Below are 21,714 nucleotides of genomic sequence, written 5' to 3' on the forward strand. Positions count from 1 at the left end.
CAGCAGCTGTTGTGGCTGAGCACCTGAAGGATAATTTGGAAAATATTTCGAGTAGATTTCCCCACCATGTTATAGTTCTGGGTGGAGATTTTAATTTGCCGGTATAGACTGGGAGACTCAAACGTTCATAACGGGTGGCAGGGACAAAGAATCCAGTGAAATTTTTTTAAGTGCTTTATCGGAAAACTACCTTGAGCAGTTAAACAGAGAACCGACTCATGGCGATAACATATTAGACCTTCTGGTGACAAACAGACCCGAACTATTTGAAAAAGTTAACGCAGAACAGGGAATCAGTGATCATAAAGCGGCTACGGCATCGATGATTTCAGCCGTAAATAGGAATATTAAAAAGGGTAGGAAGATTTTTCTGTTTAGAAAAAGTGACAAAAAGCAGATTTCAGAGTACCTGTTGGCTCAACACAAAAGTTTTGTCTCAAGTACTGATAGTGTTGAGGATCAGTGGACAAAGTTCAAAACCATCGTACAATATGCGTTAGATGAGTATGTGCCAAGCAAGATCGTAAGAGATGGAAAAGAGCCACCGTGGTTCAACAACCGAGTTAGAAAACTGCTGCAGAAGCAAAGGGAACTTCACAGCAAACATAAACATAGCCAAAGCCTTGCAGACAAACAAAAATTACGCGAAGCGAAATGTAGTGTGAAGAGAGCTATGCGAGAGGCGTTCAATGAATTCGAAAGTAAAGTTCTATGTACTGACTTGGCAGAAAATCCTAAGAAATTTTGGTCTTATGTCAAAGCGGTAGGTGGATCAAAACAAAATGTCCAGACACTCTGTGACCAAAATGGTACTGAAACAGAGGATGACAGACTAAAGGCCGAGATACTAAATGTCTTTTTCCAAAGTTGTTTCACAGAGGAAGATTGCACTGTAGTTCCTTCTCTAGATTGTCGCACAGATGACAAAATGGTAGATATCGAAATAGACGACAGAGGGATAGAGAAGCAATTAAAATCGCTCAAAAGAGGAAAGGCCTCTGGACCTGATGGGATACCAGTTCAATTTTACACAGAGTACGCGAAGGAACTTGCCCCCCTTCTTGCAGCGGTGTACCGTAGGTCTCTAGAAGAGCGTAGCGTTCCAAAGGATTGGAAAAGGGCACAGGTCATCCCCGTTTTCAAGAAGGGACGTCGAACAGATGTGCAGAACTATAGACCTATATCTCTAACGTCGATCAGTTGTAGAATTTTGGAACACGTATTGTGTTTGAGTATAATGACTTTTCTGGAGACTAGAAATCTACTCTGTAGGAATCAGCATGGGTTTCGAAAAAGACGGTCATGTGAAACCCAGCTCGCGCTATTCGTCCACGAGACTCAGAGGGCCATAGACACGGGTTCACATGTAGATGCCGTGTTTCTTGACTTCCGCAAGGCGTTCGATACAGTTCCCCACAGTCGTTTATTGAACAAAGTAAGAGCATATGGACTATCAGACCAATTGTGTGATTGGATTGAGGAGTTCCTAGATAACAGGACACAGCATGTTATTCTCAATGGAGAGAAGTCTTCCGAAGTAAGAGTAATTTCAGGTGTGCCGCAGGGGAGTGTCATAGGACCGTTGCTGTTCACAGTATACATAAATGACCTGGTGGATGACGTCGGAGGTTCACTGAGGCTTTTTGCAGATGATGCTGTGGTGTATCGAGAGGTTGTAACAATGGAAAATTGTACTGAAATGCAGGAGGATCTGCAGCGAATTGACGCATGGTGCAGGGAATGGCAACTGAATCTCAATGTAGACAAGTGTAATGTGCTGCGGATACAGAGAAAGATAGATCCTTTATCATTTAGCTACAAAATAGCAGGTCAGCAACTGGAAGCAGTTAATACCATAAATTATCTGGGAGTACGCATTAGGAGTGATTTAAAATGGAATGATCATATAATGTTGATTGTCGGTAAAGCAGATGCCAGACTGAGATTCATTGGAAGAATCCTAAGGAAATGCAATCCGAAAACAAAGGAAGTAGGTTACAGTACGCTTGTTCGCCCACTGCTTGAATACTGCTCAGCAGTGTGGGATCCGTACCAGATAGGGTTGATACAAGACATAGAGAAGATCCAACGGAGAGCAGCGCGCTTCGTTACAGGATCATTTAGTAATCGCGAAAGCGTTACGGAGATGATAGATAAACTCCAGTGGAAGACTCTGCAGGAGAGACGCTCAGTAGCTCGGTACGGGCTTTTGTCAAAGTTTCGAGAACATACCTTCACCGAAGAGTCAAGCAGTATATTGCTCTCTCCTGCGTATATCTCACGAAGAGACCATGAGGATAAAATCAGAGAGATTAGAGCCCACACAGAGGCATACCGACAATCCTTCTTTCCACGAACAATACGAGACTGGAATAGAAGGGAGAACCGATAGAGGTACTGAAGGTACCCTCCGCCACACACCGTCAGGTGGCTTGCGGAGTATGGATGTAGATGTAGATGTAGATGTAGAAATTTGGTTCAGCTGAATGAATGCTTAAAACTATGTCAAAAGTTTAAAAACTTACACTTGTTAAATTTATACTGTGTTTCTGAAATGTATACTAAAGAAATTATGTTATTATTAGTGTAATTGTGGAGATTTCTCTCTTTACAGAATCCTCTGCTAGTTGCTAGTCCTGTCATTGATGTGATAAACCAAGACACATTTGACTACCACTCTTCTTCATCACAACTGAAAGGAGGTAAGCAATTGTTGCCAAATGTGTTTTAATTTCCCACTGTCATTAAATAACGCACTGCAACATGTTTTGCAGGTTTTGATTGGAGTCTGCATTTCAAATGGTTGCCTCTCTCAAATGAAGAGAAAGAAAGTAAGAAAGATCCATCTGAACCTTTCACGTAGGTAAAATTTTCCTTATATGACATACAAAGTAATTCTTGTCTCCCTGAGTTAACTGCCACTAAAGAAAGTAGTATGCTACTTTTATAAAGGTAAATACAAACTTTGAACCACTTTGTAATACATCTTACATAAACCACACCAACATTTTAACTGCCTTTCTGCAACAAGTACTGTGTTTACAGTGTTGATAGTAACATGTTTTGTCCAGCTGTAATGTTTATCAGATGTGTGGAAGCTTAAAAAAAAGTGGACAAGTGCAAGTGGGACATATGCTCTGAGGATTTCGTACAAACTTAATTATGTACATAGGTAACAATTTCATGTGGCACAGTGGCCTGGTGCAAGTCTTTCTAATGGACCTCACTTTAGTGACTTGCATACCTCTAACTTACCCCAGATATCCAACCAGGGAAAGGGGCCTGCAGTTTAAATTGGAATCTGAACCATGTGCTATTTCTGGTGACTCATATCACTGAGAGTGAAGGCTAGGTTAAAACAAAGACTAAAAACTCTGTGGCCCAACCAAGATTTGATCCTGTGACCTCTGTTTTGAGGCATGCTAGACCACCAGACCCAACAAGTAAATATTTCATCTATATGTTTTGATGAAGGAGTTAGTGAGTATCAATATATTTGACATACATGGGTGCATTTTTTGACTGCATTGGCTTACAAGCTTAAATTTTTCGTGCCACCAATGGACTGTAGACCTTAGTACCTTACATGAATTTCAACTTGATACCTCTACTTATTCCTGAGGAAAAGGGGTCTTAACAGACAGATAGATGGACAACAAAGTAATCCATTCATATGGGTTCTATTTTTACCATCTGAGGTATGGAACCATGGTAAGAAAAGAAAATAAATGATTGGTTCAAAAATATCCAATTTGTGACATGTACCAGTTGGTACTACACAGCAGCTCTGTGCAGCAGCCCCTTATATCATCTAGAACCTTTATCTGAGGATGGTCTTTTAAATCAGAGCTGGCAACCAGAAGTAAAAATGAAAATTTAATAAGATCTGGTCTGCTTTTTATTAAAGTATTTAGTACAGTTAGTGTTGTTCCATAATGACATAAAGATTTTTAATCATTGGTGCACAGCAGTTCTCTGCACCACCTCCTCCTGTCATCTGGAGTCTTGCTCTGAGAATAGTCTTACAGACTGAAACCAATAGCCAGAACTAAAAATAAAAATTTATTGTGCTATGGACTGCTGTTTATTAAACATGCTGTTTATTCAACATGATCACTGTTCTTCCATAATGATGTTAACAATTTTCAATGCTGGTACATAGTGTGTATATTCTCTTATAAAAGTTACTGTACATAATTTGTCACAGATCAGAATGACTAATAATAACCTTATCTACAGTACCACATAGCAAACTGAAAAATTTTCAGTGAACTGGCTAATTATGCTGTAGGGTGAACAGATAGAAAAGTTACTTTTCAAAGAAATCTAATGTGTTTCTTCCCAACATTTTATGATATTTGATAGTTGAATTTTATTTAGAAACTTGTAGTGTCTACAGGATGTGCCAGGAGGAATGGTCAGTATGCATATCTGCATGCAGCTATGAGCAATTCTTCATCTTCAATACTGTGAAACAAATTTCTTCTAGCACAAACTCTTTGCTTTCCATATTTTGGGAAAAGGTAGTATGGACCAAAACAAGAAAAAATTTCCTATTTAACATTGACTCTAAAATGCATACTTAAAGAGCTATGAACACTTTTTTAGAAGTGATGTTTCACAGTAGTGAGAATGTGAAGATGTTTTCTGTCTACTCTGTCTGCTGCCTGCAACACTCTCAAATGGGAATATTCTTGATGAATTTATCTTATCATCACATTCCATGAAGAACTTAGATGAAACAGTTCTCCTAATTGCCATGATCATAATTTCTTTTCCTCTTTAAAAATAGTCCCATAACCACTCGGCTGATAACCCAAGAAGTGTTAACGAGTCGAAAAGCTGCATTCTCATGAATATCTCTGAATGAAGTGTGAGAGCATATCTGCATTAGCAAGCAAGACTTTGGCAAAAAAAGTATGAACTTTGCTCATCTGTCACTTGCACCTGCCTCCAGAATCTTGCCCTGCTAGTGGGAGTAGGTAAACTACTGTGAAACAGTGTAACAAGTTCCAATAACTAAAACTGCTGTAAAACAATGCAAAAAGTTCCAATAACTACCTGAAACCATCTGAAGATCACAGGAAAAATATTGGCACTCAGAATTTGAGGACAGCTGTCAATTTAATGCATAAGGAACTAAATGAAGTGATAAAATTAATGCTGTTCAAAGGCCTCTACTTTGCTCCAGTTATAAGAGCATTACTAAGCATGAGAGCATAAGCAGCATCAAGAAAGCTATTCATAGGTTCCCCTCTGGTGCTGTTGAAAAGGTAAGAAAGATGACATGTAAAAAAGTCCTGAACAAAGTTAAAATGCCAAAGACTAACATCTCTGTGAGAGAGCACTTGGCTCTTTTTGAGAAGGAAGTCATGGTTAACCTAGCAACAGATGAAGACAGTGCAACTGTGGTGTTACATCACTTGACTACTGGTGGAAGATTGGGGCATTGACATAAAACCTGGCTTACAAGCAAGTGAGAAAGGATTCTTCACCAGCTGTGACATGGAAGACCATCTCACTCCTCACCAGCTCAGGCTTAGACAAGGAATTGCCAAAATGCGGTTCCCCCGAGAACTGACACTGCTACTGCTTAATGGTCTTACAAAAATGCATAAGCAAGGAGCACTATTTTATGTCCACAGTGAAAAATAAATTTTCCCTGTGTGTGGTACTGTCAAAAACTTGTAAGGTTGCTGAAGTCTCTCATGGATCATTGCCCTCACTATGTCAAGCACTCAAAGACATTTTTTAAAGTGCTCAAAACCTGTGTCTGGGCAACAGTGACTTCCTGATCAGTTTTGATGTCACATCTCTCTTCCTTCATGTAGGCACCCATCTAACACTCCTTAGTAGCTTTTCCTGGTCACAAACAGTGACCTGTGCTTGAACAGGAGGGGGAACTGCAGACTGCAGAAAGTGTAAGGGCATCCACAAGCACAAAAGGCAAAATCCCTGCCATTACTGAAGTCAGAGAGCATTTTTTTTTAGGTTAGTCAGACTATAGACAGACAGTCTTCAAATAGACTAAGACACTAGGACAGAACAGGACCATAATGTACATAACAGTTTCCAAAAAAGTAAACTTAATTTGTTTCATCATAGCATTAGGTAGCTGAAAAAAAAAGGTGTATGAGTTTCTTGTGTCTCTAGCAGGTGTGGAAAATTCTGAAGTGATAGATGCTAAGTGCCTATATCAGCAACATGTAACCACAGGGATAAAAAAGTCAAACATCATGGATTATAGACTTAAATTTTTTTGTGTAGATTTAACAAGACAAAAGGTGTTGTGGCACATAGAAAAGTTGGACAAAAAGTCAAAGATATTGTAAAAAGCAGTCTTTGTGTAGATTAGGACCTAAAAGCACATGCTTGTGAGTTTTTACTGCAGAAAACTTCTCTTGTAATTGTAACAGTCTACAGATCCTCTGTAAGAAGCTTTCAGCTATTTATGAAAAATCTAGGTGTATTACTGAGCTACCTGTCAGATAAGAAGAAACAGGTAGTAGTTTGTGAGATTTCAGTGTAGATTTCATAAAAGATTCTGACAGGAAAAATGAACTGGAATCATTGTTTGGCTGTTTCGGCAGTGAATTTTCCAACTTATGTGCAGCAGTATAGCAGGAGCCTGATTGATAACATTTTTATAGACAGTGCTCAAGCTGAAATGATTAATATGTACCCAGTTGTTAATGGGCTGTCTCATCATGGTGCACAATTAATGAAAATAGACAATGTAGCATCTTACAGCTGTGAGGTGTACAAAGCAGTGACACTTATTAATGAGACCAGAACAGAATGTTTTAAGAATAAGTTGAGGTATATATATTGAAGGAGATCCTAACGTGAAGCTCAATATATTCCACAGAAAATTTGTGTCAGTATTTGAAATTAGGTTTCCTACAAAGCTCCCTGCTCCCCCCCCCCCCCCCCCTCAAAAAAAAAGGTTACTTGTATTGTACAAAAAATACTGTACTGCTTTCTAGAAAAGTCATTAAACTGCCCAAAAATATGTGCATCCTGATAGAAATTAATAATACCTTGAGCTAGAACCAGGACATTGGCCACTGACAACTCATGGGTTACACTGAATCTGATTTACTTCAAATACTTCCAAGCCACTCTTCAATAAGTGGAGCACTCTAAATTGACAACATCACACACACTTTCTGTCTTGAAATTTTTTTATGAGCAATGTACACTCACTTGAAATTAATAACTGTATCCATTCAAGCAACACAAAGTAATGGAACAACCTCTATACAGAGAATGTAATCTTGTCCATCATACAGCAAAGTGTGCATTGCTTTGCACCCCACAACTTGAACATGGTCCCCACATGAAATAAAAACTGACAGTAACAAGGTACAGATTTCAATCACAAGTTAAAGTTTTTTGTGGGTTACTTCTTCTATTTGTCAAATGTTACAATTTTAACGTAGTATACTGAAAGTAAGAAATTTTGAAAATGTTGCACTTCTATAGAAAAGTGAGGGTAATTAGCAGACCCAGTCACTGTGACTGGGTTTCCAAAGTAATACCATGATAGCTGCTAACTATAGTTGATGACCATCACCTTCATCATAAATTAAAATCTGCTGCTCTCATAGATTATTATTATATGTGTATAATTTTAATTTAATATAATGCAGTGTTAAACTACCCATACATATATTTATACAAAACATTTGTATAAAAATTAACTTATGTTGAATAGCCTGTAAATTGATTTATTCCACATTATTATTGTATATCAAGAGCTACAGAATTTTGCCATCATAGTTTACACATTATATAAAATGACATGTACTTTTGTTTAAATTCCTTTGACTTTCTGCAGTTATTGTGAACAGCATCAGCAACATATTAATATACACTTTTTCTCCATTTACAAATCCTGATTTAATAATCCTAGGAGTCCAACCATTGCTGGTGGATTATTTTTAATCAGCAAAGATTGGTTTCATCAACTTGGGGCTTTTGATCCAGGCTTGGAGATATGGGGTGCTGAAAGCCTAGGTAAGTATTAATCCATTAAGATTTTATATGTACAATGTAAGGAAAACTATCACATCCACAGCTTCATAAACTGTGAAGGAATTTTCAAGACAAGAGGGTATGCTAAACATATACACAATGGTTGTCTTTAAAACAGAGAAACAACAACTTCTCAGTTTCCATTAGTGAGTACCAATCAAGTCCTTTAAAATTGCCATTACAGTAACACATTTGTTTTAAATATAAGATACTTTTCCCATTTTTTAGCCCAGTGGGGTTTTATGCCTATAATAAACACACACATCATGTAACAATAAAGATAAATTTAGTTCACTATGATGCACAACAGCAGATGCTTGATAAAGATCCTACTATCTTAATATGGGGTGGTTTTTGATTATAGTATTATGAGGTCAAGGACAGTTTTATGATAAACCATAAAAATTTAAACAGCTTAAAATACTAATTCCAGTGAATTTTCATGTTCATTTGCAGCATAGACCCAGTTTAACTACCTTTTAGATGCATGGATTTTACACTGATATATAAATATATTCTATGTTTACCTTATTTTTCAGTAAAATTTGATTTATATTGTCACAGAAGAAGCTGAGTAGCACAGTCACTGTGGTGTAGTGTTATGATTCTAGACTGTTGCATGGAGGGTTGTGAGTTCAAAACTCACCTGAAGTGTAAAATTTAAATCTCTTTATTTCATTTGAGTACATTCTAGAAGTATACACAGGTGTCAAGAATCATTGCACTGGAATGTTCTGTAACTGTATATATACCATATGTCTTCTGGATGGAGGCAGTTTGCTCCTCACTCTGTATGTGCAAGTGCTGAATAAACCTTCATTAAGTGAAGTTAGTATCTGTCATTTATCTAATTACACCTTCATCTATGTGACATTATTCTGGTGGAGACGCTGGGTATTGGAACTTGTGATAGTGCACATTATCAATGACACAGTGGCTCCCATCAGGCCACGAAACAGCCACCGTTTACGTGGCGAGAAACCTGAGTTCGAGCCATATTCAACAGATCGCAATCTATCGGAGACAGAAGAAGAATAGGACATTACAATGACAGCAGCTGTGTGGTACCACATGAGACATCCTTCCGGTTTCTCTGGTGATGATGACCAAGATCCAAACAAGTGGCTGAAGGTATATGAGTGTATAGCCAAATTTAACAAGTGGGATGACACCGTGTGTTTGGCTAAGGTATTTTTCTACTTGGAGGGCACTGCCAAGCAATGGTGTGAGAACAACAAGGAGAAGTTCACAAGCTGGGAAGTATTCTAGGCAGAACTGTGCAAGTATTTTGGTGACACACAATGACAGAAGAGCAATGCTGAATATAAATTAAAGTGCAAGCCACAATGCCCATGAGAAACTACAGCATCCTACATTCAAGATGTCTTGGAGCTGTGTAAAATAGTGGATCCTAGAATGAAGCAGGAAGATAAGATTGCACATCTCATGAAGGGTGTTGCTGAGGACATGTATCAAGCACTACTCCTGAAGGAGGTTTCGACAGCAGACGACATCTTAAAATAGTGACAGTATATCAAGACAATGCATCAAAAAAGAATTACATGCAAGAAGTTTGAACGGCTTCCAAACACTGTATCAATGTCTGCAATGGAGGAAGGAACTGATTTCACAAGTGTTCTTCATCAGATAGTCAGAGAGAAAGTTCAGAAGGCACTTGGATTGCACGGCGAGCAAAAAACCAAGATGCTTCAAGAGGTCATAAGGGAAGAAGTGGAACAAACATTGAACCCAATCTCTCATCCTTCATTTCCATTTAAAACGATGAAAAAGTCAAGACCCATGGCAAGTTATGTTTCTGCAATGCCCCATGAGGAACCTGTTTGGGCACCAAGGAAGACTGCTGTCTGGAGGACCCAGAATAACCAATCAGTATGTTTCCACTGTGGACGACTGGTACATGTGGTGCACTATTGTCAACAAAGGTGGCAGATATTTGACGACACCCACACCAGAAGACAGCAGACTGATCTTAGCCAACACCAGCTCCGGGACAACGAAGATGAACAAGAAGATGCGGGTGCAGGATGACATGGGTCACCATCGCTGCAAGCTAGCCGCTGAAGAGGATGTTCGCCAAGACGCCGATAAAGGTCTCCATTGCCATTTAGAAGCTCCAGCCAATCACCTAGCCACTGCAACCTGGAAAACTAAAGGGTGTGACCTTCCTTGGAGGTGAGGCCGCTGAAGAGAAAAATCCTCTGCCATTGATCACTACAAAAATTATAGGAAACTGCGTCAATATCCTCATGGATGGCCAACCAGCCCAAGCTCTTGTGGACCCTGGAGAATCATATTCTGTCATTTCAGAGAAGTACCACCGCCAGTTGCATAAAACCGTATTCATCGACAACAAAACACCTCTGCTGAAGGTGGCTAATGGGAAATATGTAAAACCTACAGGAAGATGTGTCATTTGTGTGGGTATAAGTGGCCATAAAAAGCCCTTAGAATTCATCGTCTTACAAGAGTGTAGACATGACATCATTCTCAGATGGAACTTTTTGAAAGCTTCTCAAGCAATTATAGATTGTGGTCAGTCAAAGATTATGCTAGACAAGATGAGATACTGTGGACAGGAAGATGCGCATCCGAGTGTGTGGAGACTATGTGTGCTGGATGATGTGATCTTTCCTGCAGCCAGCACTAGAAAGGTAACTGTCATATGTCATCCCATGCATCAACCTGTGAATCTTGTAGTGGAATGTAAGAGAAGCATACCACTGAAGAAAACTTGGTCATCCCAGCCTCTGTCATCTCATCTAAGAATGTATTCGGTGAATTATGAATAGTTAGCTGTCGTCGAGGACATCAGATCTTTCCAAGATGCATGTATGTAGCAAACACTGAGCCAGTATTTGCTGAACAGCTGAGCATCATAGAAACCTCCCATGCCAAGTCTGTGGGCGAAATTGGAGCTACCACTACAAGACAAGATCTTCTAGCTCGACTATCACCAGGTCTCACTAAGGAGCAACAGAAGAAGCTACTTGCCATTCTTCAAGATTTCTCTGAATGCTTCAATCCACAGGTGAAGAGCAAATTAGACAAATCAACAGTGAAGCACCAGATTAGCGCTGGAGACCATCAACCAATAAGCCAGGGAGCATACCACGCGTCAGCAACAGAATGTTGAATAATTTGCAATGAGGTAAAGAAAATGATGAAGAATGACATCATTCAGCCTTCTCAGAGCCAATGTTCGTCACCAGTAGTTCTTGTTAGGAAGAAGGATGGCAGTTGGTGCGTTTGTGTTGATTACAGGAAGCTTAATAAGATAACTAAAAAGGACATTTACCCCCTTCCATGAATTGACAATACACTAGATAGTCTGAAGGGGCTAAGTTTTTCTCAACCTTGGACATGTACTCGGGATACCGACAAAGTGGAGTAGATGAGGCAGCTCGTGAGAAAACTGCATTCATCACCCCTGAGGGCCTGTGTGAGTTTAAGTTAATGCCATTTGGTTTGTGTGATGCACAAGCAACTTTTGAATGGATGATGGATAATCTTCTAAGTCACCTGAAGTGGACGGTGTGTCTTAGTTATTTAGATGACATTATAGTGTTCTCAGAGACATTTGATGAACATATAAAAAGACTGAGGGATGTTCTTAAGTGTCTCCTACAAGGCAGACTGAAACTTAATCCAAGAAAGTGTCTCGTTGGAGCAAAAGAAATCAAAATACTTGGAGATCTTGTGTCAAACGAAGGTGTGCGGCCAGACCCAGAAAAGGTAAGATCTATAATGGAATTTCCTATTTGTAAAAGTATTAGAAATGTGAGAAGCTTCCTCAGATTATGTTCTTATTACCACCGTTTTATCAAAGACTTTTCTATCAAAGTCAGGCCACTCCAAGAGTTGTTAAAAGCCTATGCTAAATTTACCTGTGGTAGTGCCCAACAAGATTCTTTTGATGTGCTGTGAAATGCTCTGACAACTGACCCTGTACTTGGTCTGTATGATGAGAGAGCACCTACAGAACTGCTTGCAGATGCCAGTGGGTGTGGGATCAGTGCTGTTCTGGTGCAAATTTTGGATGGAAAAGAGAAGACTATACCCTATGCTTCTAGGACACTTACAAAAGCCGAGAGAAACTCCTCGGCTACAGAAAGAGAATGTCTTGCTGTGATCTGGGCCATGTGAAAATTTCAACAGCATTTCTATGAAAGGCCATTCAAAGTTGTTACAGACCATCATTCACTTTGTTGGTTGACAGGTCAAGGATCCAACAGGACGACTCTCCAGATGGGCACTGCGTCTGCAAGAGTATGACATTACCATAGTGTACAAAAGTGGAAGAAAACACCAAGATGCCAACTGTCTCTCAAGAATCCCTGTGCAAGACCATAAAGACTTTGATGAAGATAGTGACTGTCTCACTGCGCTCCAGGATCTCTCTGCTGAGCAGTAGAAGGATGCCAAGATATCTCAAATCATGCTTGCCTTAAATTGGTCAGAAGATGTGAAAGGACAATTTAAGGTAGTTAATGGATTACTTTGCAAGAAAAACTTTGATCCATTTGGAAAGAGGTGGCTACCAGTGATTCCTAAACACATGCACATAGATGTTCTACAGAAATTCCATGACACACCTGAGGCCCAACATTTAGGATTTATTAAGACATACGATAGGATCTGCAAGAGATTTTTCTGGCCACGTTCATTTAGGAGCGTCTGTCACCATGTGTCACACTGTCGAGAGTGCCAGAGGAGAAAGGCAGTTCCTCAGAAACCACCTGGTCAACTCATACCAATTCCAACAGCTGAAATGCCTTTCCAGAGTGCTGGGATTGATCTCCTTGGACAATTTCCAATGTCTGCTAGTGGCAAAAGATGGATTATTGTTTGTACTGATTATCTGACATGCTATGCCATTACAAAAGCTGTGAAAACAGCTGAAGCACTCAAGGTAGCCAAATTCATCATGGAAGACATTGTATTAAAACACAGTGCCCCAAGATAGTTAATTACGGATTGAGTGAAAGTTTTTCAATCAAATCTTGTGACAGAGATAAACTGTTGATGCAACATTACTCATCACATGATGACTCACTACCATCTACAAACTAACAGGCTTACTGAATGCCTTAATAAGACCTTGGTCAACATGCTATCAATGTTCGTCAGTGTTGAGCAGAGCAACTGGGATGAGGTATTACCTTTCGTGACGTTTGCCTACAACTCTGCCAAACCAGACACCACAGGATTTATGCTATTTTTCCTGGTGCATGGGCGTGTGGCGACTACGACGATGGACACTGTTACATCCTGATGACTTGGACGATGACTACATCGGCCAGGTGTTAACCAGAGCTGAGGAAGCTTGGCAGTTAGATCAACTCCACACATGCTGCAGGCTCAAAAAAACGATCGCTGAAGGTATGACACGAGCCATTGCGCTGTTGTCTACCAGCCTGGTGATCTCGTCTGGATCTTCACTTGTGTGCGGGAGGTTGGTCTCTCTGAGAAGCTCCTCAGGCACTACTTTGGACCTTATAAGGTTGTAAAACAGTTATCTGATGTTACTTATGAAGTTGAAGATTTTGACACCGACACAAGACAATGAAAGATCAGAGATACGTTCCATGTCGTTCGAATGAAGCACTATAAGGATCCTGCAACCCAGGGTAAATTTGAAGCTTCAGCAACAGGCAACAAGTGGAAAGGTGATGAAGAGCATAGTGGCAAAGGAAGTTCTAAGAAAATCACCACAAGCGCAAACATCAGTCATTAGGAGTCGGAGTATGCATGACCTATGACTCGTTCCCGGACTAGGAGGACACAACACAGACACACTGTTCTCTGAAGGAGGGAGCAATGTTGCAGAAGAAGTTGAGTAATGCAGTCACTGTGGTGTAGTGGTTATGATACTAGACTGTTGTATGGAGGGTGGTGAGTTCAAAACTCTCCTGAACTGTACAATTTTAATTTCTATATTCAGTTTGAGTGTCAAGAATCATTGTAGTGGAATGTTCTGTAACTGTAAATGTACAATATGTGTTCTGGCCATATGCAGTTCACTCCGCACTCTTGTATGTGCAAATGCTAAATAAATCTTCGTTAAGTGAAGTTAGTGTTCATCATTCGTCTGATTACACCTTCTTCTACATGATAATATTTCCTTTGAAAAACTTCAGTCACTTTGTCAATGAGGGACATTTTCAGGTTGTTTTTTTTTTTTTTTTTTTTTTTTGAATGCTTGTAAGATATGAATGTTCCATCTAGTATTCAAACTGGCATGCTGTAGTAATTGTAGGAACCAGGTACTGTATCTGACTAGCATAAAGGGTGACCCATCATGCATGACACTGAAAATATGCCAGTATTGTCAATGGATATAATTTTTGAAGTCAAAAGGACTTCAGTGATGTCATATTGCAAACTGGAAGCTCATGTCTGGACATCCACATGAGATAAGCAGCCATTACTAATTGCATCATGAGAAGCAGCACTAATACAAACTAAAGTTACACTCTGCATCAGCTGGAAATCTACTGACATAAGTAACTTTGACAAAGGGCAGATTGTTACTAACCAGCACCTAGGAACAAGTACTTTAGAGATAGTGAATTTGACCAGCTTTTATCATACTACTGTTGTGAACACCTATGGAAAGTGCTTAAAGGATGGGTAAGCCAGAAGTAGGTGACAAGCTGTTGGACATCCACACCTCATTACAGAATGTGTAGATTAGAGATTTGCTCACTTTGTGAAGCAGGATAGGTAGAAATTTGTTACAGATCTGATGACAGAGTACAGTGCTGGTGCAGCCACAAGTCTTTCAGAAACACCAAATAGGTTGTCTCCAGATATTGTTCAGGAGAATGGCTGCTCGAAATATGCACTGAGCATCTTGAGCCATCTACCTCCAGAAACCTACAAAAGACTTGTGAAATCCATGCCACACAGAATTGTAGCTGTATTGCTTTCTTCCCAAATGTGGACCAACACATTATTAAGAAGGTGGTCATAATAATTTGGCTGATCAGTGTATGTACTAGTGATCGAAGATTTTTTTCTAAAATTTTTACTTACATATTTGGGGGGAGTCTGATTTTTAGTATCAAGATAAAATTATACATTTATGTCCACACTTGATACTGAGTCTTACACAAACAATCTCTTGTGCAGCTTCTGTTTCTATTTGGTGAATTTAAGTTTCTTGTCTATTGCAATGAATACACAACCTCAGCTTCCAAATACCCTGTCATTTTGGTATATGTTTAGAATTGCCCCATCACCTCACTACTGCAATTTTGTGTTTCAGCTTGCATTATGTGCCTAGTATTACAGGAGTGCTTCAAACCATTACAATTTGTTGTGAATGTTTTAGTAATTTTCCACCACAATGTAAATAGTCTCATCTATGGAGTGTACTTCTTTGGATTTTATATTAATACTTCAGGGTACTTATGTGTACTCCACCTGGGTAGCAACCTCTTATATGTAGTGCACCCCAGAGTCATATAGGGAATACCTACAGTTCTCATCCCTTTATGCAAGTCTAGGAGTGACATCCTATCATGTGCCAGAACCTTCAAAGTCACTGGTTCACACCTTCCACCCAACTCACAACCAGGGGCCCACAATCAGTTATGAAAACAATACTGCAGATTGCGAGCTTTGTTGAAATCCCATGAGAAAGGCTCTCAACTTCTCTGACAGTAATTAGGATGGTTCAAGTGTGACCTCAGAGCCCAGAGGGCAAGCATTGTTTGTTGTGATACCCACCACAATCTGTAGCTAGTTGCACCCTGTTCCTCAGTGGCTGTTGTAATGGCCTCTTCAGCATTATGACTGATGCTCCAGTTATTCGTTGTTACCATTTCCTTTAGGGGTATGTTACTCGACATACATTTGAATTGCTGATTCCCAGCAGTTAGTTGTATTAGCTCACAGTGCTCTGAACATCAGGGCACAATGAAATTTAGTGGATCTGGTTGAATTTTTAAAGGATCGGGTAATACTGAGCACTGGTAAATGACTGGTTCACGGAGGTGACAGACTTTCTGCCATAATAGGTGTAACAGAAATGACATGGGATTGGACTAGATGGGCAGGATATTGTTTGTAAAGGCTCTGGTAAGATTATCAGCATATTTAGGTAACTCCTGCTTCCCACTATGGATGAGTGCCTAAGAGTGCAAGTATGTATAATACCTACTTTTTAATGTGGGTTGAGTCAAAGCTGTCACAATGGAGCTACTGTTGCTGGTTTGATATGAACCTGAAAATTGGAAATCATCATCTATGAAAATTGCTCATTGAGCTGCAAAAACTTCAGATGAAGGAGAACTGAGCAAATTAAAGCATTCATGAGTTAATTGTTTCAACAAACAGGGCTTTAGGTTTGAGCATAAGGAACAAAAACATCAGTTACAACAATAAAAAATGCAATGAACTATGGTCCAGCACATAGGAGTGTGACTTGATGATGTGGACTTATTTGTGCTGATGTAAAGAATTAGCTTATTGTGGTTCCTTGTTGCTTACAAAATCTGCAATTGGTAATTGAGTTGGAATCAGAGTGAATTTTGGACCCTTAGCCTGCACTCGGGAGACAACTTCATCAGTTATATTCCCTGGGAGGCTGATCAAGTTTCATTGTGGCCTTACTTTTGGTTGTTGTCATTTGTCTTGCTAGGTCCACACCACAAGGTTTCTTTATTTGTGATCTTATGAAAATGAACTTGTGACAAAGCAAGCTGGGATAATTTTACTTCCCCTCTTGTTTTTCCATCTGCCTCCTTAAAATTCATTTTGTTCTTAACTAATTACCATTAACATACATGAGTATAATCTGCATTTTCATAAAAGAGAAAGGTTGGCCCTCAGTGTTAAAGAATATAACAACAGATCTAAATTTGTGCTTAGTTTTATGTATGTAATTGGTTTTCTAATTTATTTTGACTATTCCAAGTTCGTATCTTTCATTATAGGGTGAAATCAGTCATTGTTTTGTAACTTAAATTCTATTGTTGACATATAAACAAATATAAATTCTGTATAATTATAAACATTTGGGAGATGAAACAATAGCATTCTTAAAGGATCTATTTGGCAAAGCCAGCCCTTAATTAATTCCAAAGTAACTAACAGTTTTTTTTTTCAAAAGTATTGTTTACATAATTATATGTGTTAATTTCATCATTTAAACTAATAAATTGGCCTAACTCTTGTATTAGAAGAAAGTGTTAAAAGGAACAAATTTTTCGATGTATGCAGTTAATTTAGTGAGTTAAGTTTTAATTGTAATTTCTGTAAATTTAACTTCTAACACCGTGTACTTGCAGTACCTATTATTGTGAGTATGTATAAGGGCCCAATTTTTGGTCCCAAGACAGTCAGTCCACAGCCGAGTTTCAGACGAGAAACTTGTGTTGCTCACAACAACGACAATGCTTCAACTAAACTATGAAATAAGTGTTACACAATTAGGCTATGCAGTAAAACAATGACAGTGTCTGCTCCGTGGGTACCTGATTATTCCAAAAGAACTATGAATTATGTGGTTATGTTTCTACTGCTCATAGATATTCAACAGTAAACTTTTGTAGCAGTATGAGGATGTTCACCTGAAAACTATTAATCAGGCTTATGGAAAGTTTAAACAATAGTGCACTGGCCATATATAACTTTGGATTATTGGGGGGTTGTGAACAGTGAAAGTAAAAGACTGTGAAACACAACTGTGGATCTGTCAGCTACATCATTTACAGTAGAAAGTAGTTGCACTTCCACCCCCTATTTTTTCAGCCAGTATGTCGACACTGAGGACAATCAATGAAAAAATAAAAGAAGGCAAACCCTTACAAACTGTTGTGAAATATCTCAGTTTTCTGTATCCTCCCATGTAGCTTACTGTGGCCGTGGAGGAGAATCAGAATGCACCATCATGAGCCCGAACATTCTGAGGAGATGGAAAATTAACAGTTCCATTGATCACAATCTGTAGAGTGCCTGCTATGCACACATTTGAATTTACATGGTTCCAGATATTCACCACAATTCTCAAAGTGAATTTGTTTTGTGTATCTTATACACAAGCAAGCAAGCAAAGCTCCATGTTATGACCCTGATGGGCCAAGCAGGACCAACTGACCGCCATGTCATCTTCTGCCAATGGCATCATTCAGATGTGGTATGGAGGCACATGGGGTCAGCACACCACACACCCAGTTGCTGTCAACTTTCTTGACCTTTGATCCCCTACTTCTCACTTATGTGGCAGTATTGGAAATCAAATCCTGGTCCTCCTCATAGCTGCTAGACATTCTGACCACCAAGCTATGGAAGTGCACCATCTTGTACACAAGGAGAGAGAAAATTACAATGCTTACAGTCTGATTATTTAAATGAACAGGACTCTGGGCTTGAGTATCCAAAAGAGGAAAATAGTCACAACAGCAAAAACACTAATAGTCTTGATTAATCTCACAGAGAAGGTGTGATTGATGACATAGAATTATTGGTGTCAGTATCACCAGAAAAGTATCAACCAGAACATTATGACCACTGAGCAGCTATCAATATAAACCCATCAAGGCGATAGCGGCATCACCTGGCAAGAAATGACTGCTAGTCAGATACATGCATGATGCATGTACTGTCAGTGAGCGTGCTGTCCGTGTGTAGAATAGGTAAGCCACGTGATCTATCTGAGTTTGACCAAGAGCAGACTGTGATAGCCCTGAGGCTCTGCATGAGCATTTTGGAAACTGCAGAACTTGTCAAGTGTTTGGGGAGTGCTGTGGTGAGTGTCTTTAACAAGTGGCAAAACCAAGGTGAAACCACAACCAGATGTTGTAGGGTAGGGTGTCCACCCATTATTACAGATGTTGAACATCATAGGCTGGCCAGACTGCAAAACAGGACAGGTGGTGAACTGTGTCGGATCTGATGGGCAGAGTACAAGTGTGTCTGAACACAAAGTGCACCAAACACTTGTACCAATGGGCCTTTGCAGCCAACGACCCATCCGTGTGCCAATACTAACACCACAACATTGGCTTAACACCACAACGGCAACTATGATGGAAATGGGCACAAGACTGTCAGCACCTGATGTTGGTGCATTGGCAAAGCATTGCACAGTCTGATGAAACCCAATACCTTCTTCATCAAGCCAATGGGAGGGCACAAATCTGTTGTCTTCCAGGGGAACAGTACCATGACACCTGTACTGTGGAATGGAGAGAAGCTGGCGGCAGCTTCATTATGCTCTGGGAAACATTCACATGGGCATCTATGGGTCCAGTGGAGCTTGTTCAAGGCACCATAATAGCCAAGGAGTATCATAAACTGGTTCCATACCACATACACCCCTTCATAGCGATCATGTTTCCCAGAATGAGTGGCCATTTTCAACAAGATAATACATCAAGTCATAAGGCCTGGAGTGTGATTGAGTGGTTTGTGGGACACAGTGACAAGTTCCAATTGATGTTCTAGCCACCAGATATTAACCTGATTGAACACATCTTGGATATGATTGAATGTGGCATCAGAACTCATCACCCCCCCCCCCTCCCTGGAATTTATGGGAATTAGGTGACTTGTGTGTGCAGGGGTGGTGCCAACTCCCTCCAGCGACCTACTAAGGCCTCATCGCTTGCATGCCATAATGCCTCACTGCTGTTATCCATGCCAAAGGCAAAGGTTGGTGTACTACATTGCTTCTACATGTGGTAATAGCAGTTATTAAGTGATATGACATGATACCAGCTATTAGGTAGGTGGTCATAATGTTCTGCCTGATCAGTGTAAGGTATATGCTTTTTGCTGATTTTAGCCTCATTATGAGATTTGGACTACCTTAAATCAACTTGTCATCAATGGGACATTAAAAAACAATCAACCTTCTTCAGCTTAGGATTTTATGAGAAGTTTGGAAACGCAATTGAATTCAGTATGGACTGAGATACTGTCTCTGGATCATTAAAATACAACATGAAATAAGTTAAAAAACAATGACAGTAGGATGGCAGTAAAAGATAGTAATGAGACATGTGATATGACTCACACTGCCCCATCACACCTTACCATTTTTACAGAGTATCAACGTCCCTTGGGAGCAGTTATCAGTCACCTGAAGATGGTAAAAAAGCCACATCACCAAAAAAGTTTGGTTAAGCAGTGACTTTACCTGTCAAATACCCACAAATAATTCCTTTGGTGTGTCTGTTGTTGTTTAGTATGGAATATTTATTTTCCTCTTTTCATTTGGCTTTAGTTTTAAATTATAGTTTTGCAGAGGTAATCAAATTATTAGTAGCTAACTATTTGATGCAACTTTCTCTCTCACTTTCTATCCATTTGACTTTCTTTTGATATTTTCTATCTCCAATTTAATATCAAATTTTTCATCTTATATTGTTGCATGCCCTTCAATTTTAATTTATTCGTTCCTGATTTCAATTTATGTTTTATTTATTAACATCCATGGATTTAGTATGGTAATTTTTTTTTTTTTTTCTATTTTAACTTCCACTGATCTTCTCATGAATCAGTCTTGAAATTTGCCTTGTCCAATTTTTCTAACCTGCTTCTTACCTCTTCTCTTCCAAATTATGTATTCCTACAACAGACAAGTGGTATTACAAGTCGAATTTTGACTTAGTTGTTCATTTATTTAGAAATTTCTCTCAAGACATGGCTGTGTGGAGGAAGGCTTGAAATCATTCCCTGTAGCAGAGTGGGACACGTGTTCCGAAAAAAGCATCCTTATTCATTCCCACGTGGAAATGCACAAACATATCTCAGGTAAGATTAGATCCTTCAGCATTATCTAGTACAAATTTGAGTCTATGCAAATTACTTAACAGTGAAAAAATTAATTTTTAGGAACAGCAGACGTATAGCAGAAGTGTGGCTTGAAGAATACAAGACATTTTTTTATGAAGCAAGGCCAAATGCTGTTGATGTTGAGATTGGAAGGTATGCCTTCAATAGAAGTCATTCATTAATTGGCAAAAATGTCCTAAGTTGGGAAAGAAGCTCTGTACTCTGGCACAAAAATGTACAGTCAGAAAACTAATAACATTCATTCTTTATTTGTTTATTTTTCCAAGAATCATTTTAATACATTGTTTGTACATGTGGTACAGGACAGTGGTAAACCTAGTTACTTTACAATACAGTAGTCATTTTGACTACATTGTTGACATAATCAAAATACATAATAATCTAGATTGGTGTACTATGTTGCTTCTACATGTTATAATAGCAGTTATTAAGTGAGATGACATGATAAGCACAACATAAACTATATTATGAATTGACAATTAGTAAAATTTGGTAAATGAGGTTTACTTATTATGATGTTCCATAAATCCAGACAAAGAATAGAAGCAGTGGTCAAGCAAGAACTGTTTCAACTTTATTTTAAATGCGTTTAATGTTGGTATGCAATTTAGGTAAGAAGGCAAATGGTTATATAACACAGCTCCAGTATGATACACTCCTCTTTTGCATAAATTTGTATTTACTGTGTTCATGTGTAGGTTCTTCTTGTGTCTAGTTTCATAAGTTTGTATATCATAGTTGTGTGTGAAGAAATCTTCCTTTTTTAAGATGCTCACTTTTGTGAAAATTAGAATTTCATATATATATACAAGCAAGGCAATGGCAATATTTTGAGAATTTTAAAAAGGGGTC

General features: G+C 39.1%; 1 protein-coding gene across 1 annotated transcript in view; it reads left to right on the plus strand.

The window, feature by feature from the left end:
• LOC126183868 (polypeptide N-acetylgalactosaminyltransferase 16-like) overlaps positions 1-21,714 on the plus strand; it is a gene marked incomplete at its 5' end in the record, with an annotated part of 550,930 nt that overhangs the window by 482,916 nt on the left and 46,300 nt on the right. Inside the window, 5 exons of the mRNA XM_049926159.1 lie at positions 2,615-2,702; positions 2,775-2,859; positions 7,916-8,019; positions 20,694-20,820; positions 20,902-20,994. Coding sequence (XP_049782116.1) covers positions 2,615-2,702; positions 2,775-2,859; positions 7,916-8,019; positions 20,694-20,820; positions 20,902-20,994 — 497 coding nt within the window. The remainder of the gene's footprint in view (positions 1-2,614; positions 2,703-2,774; positions 2,860-7,915; positions 8,020-20,693; positions 20,821-20,901; positions 20,995-21,714) is intronic.

Source organism: Schistocerca cancellata, chromosome 4, assembly GCF_023864275.1.
Source record: "Schistocerca cancellata isolate TAMUIC-IGC-003103 chromosome 4, iqSchCanc2.1, whole genome shotgun sequence".
Lineage (NCBI taxonomy): Eukaryota > Metazoa > Arthropoda > Insecta > Orthoptera > Acrididae > Schistocerca > Schistocerca cancellata.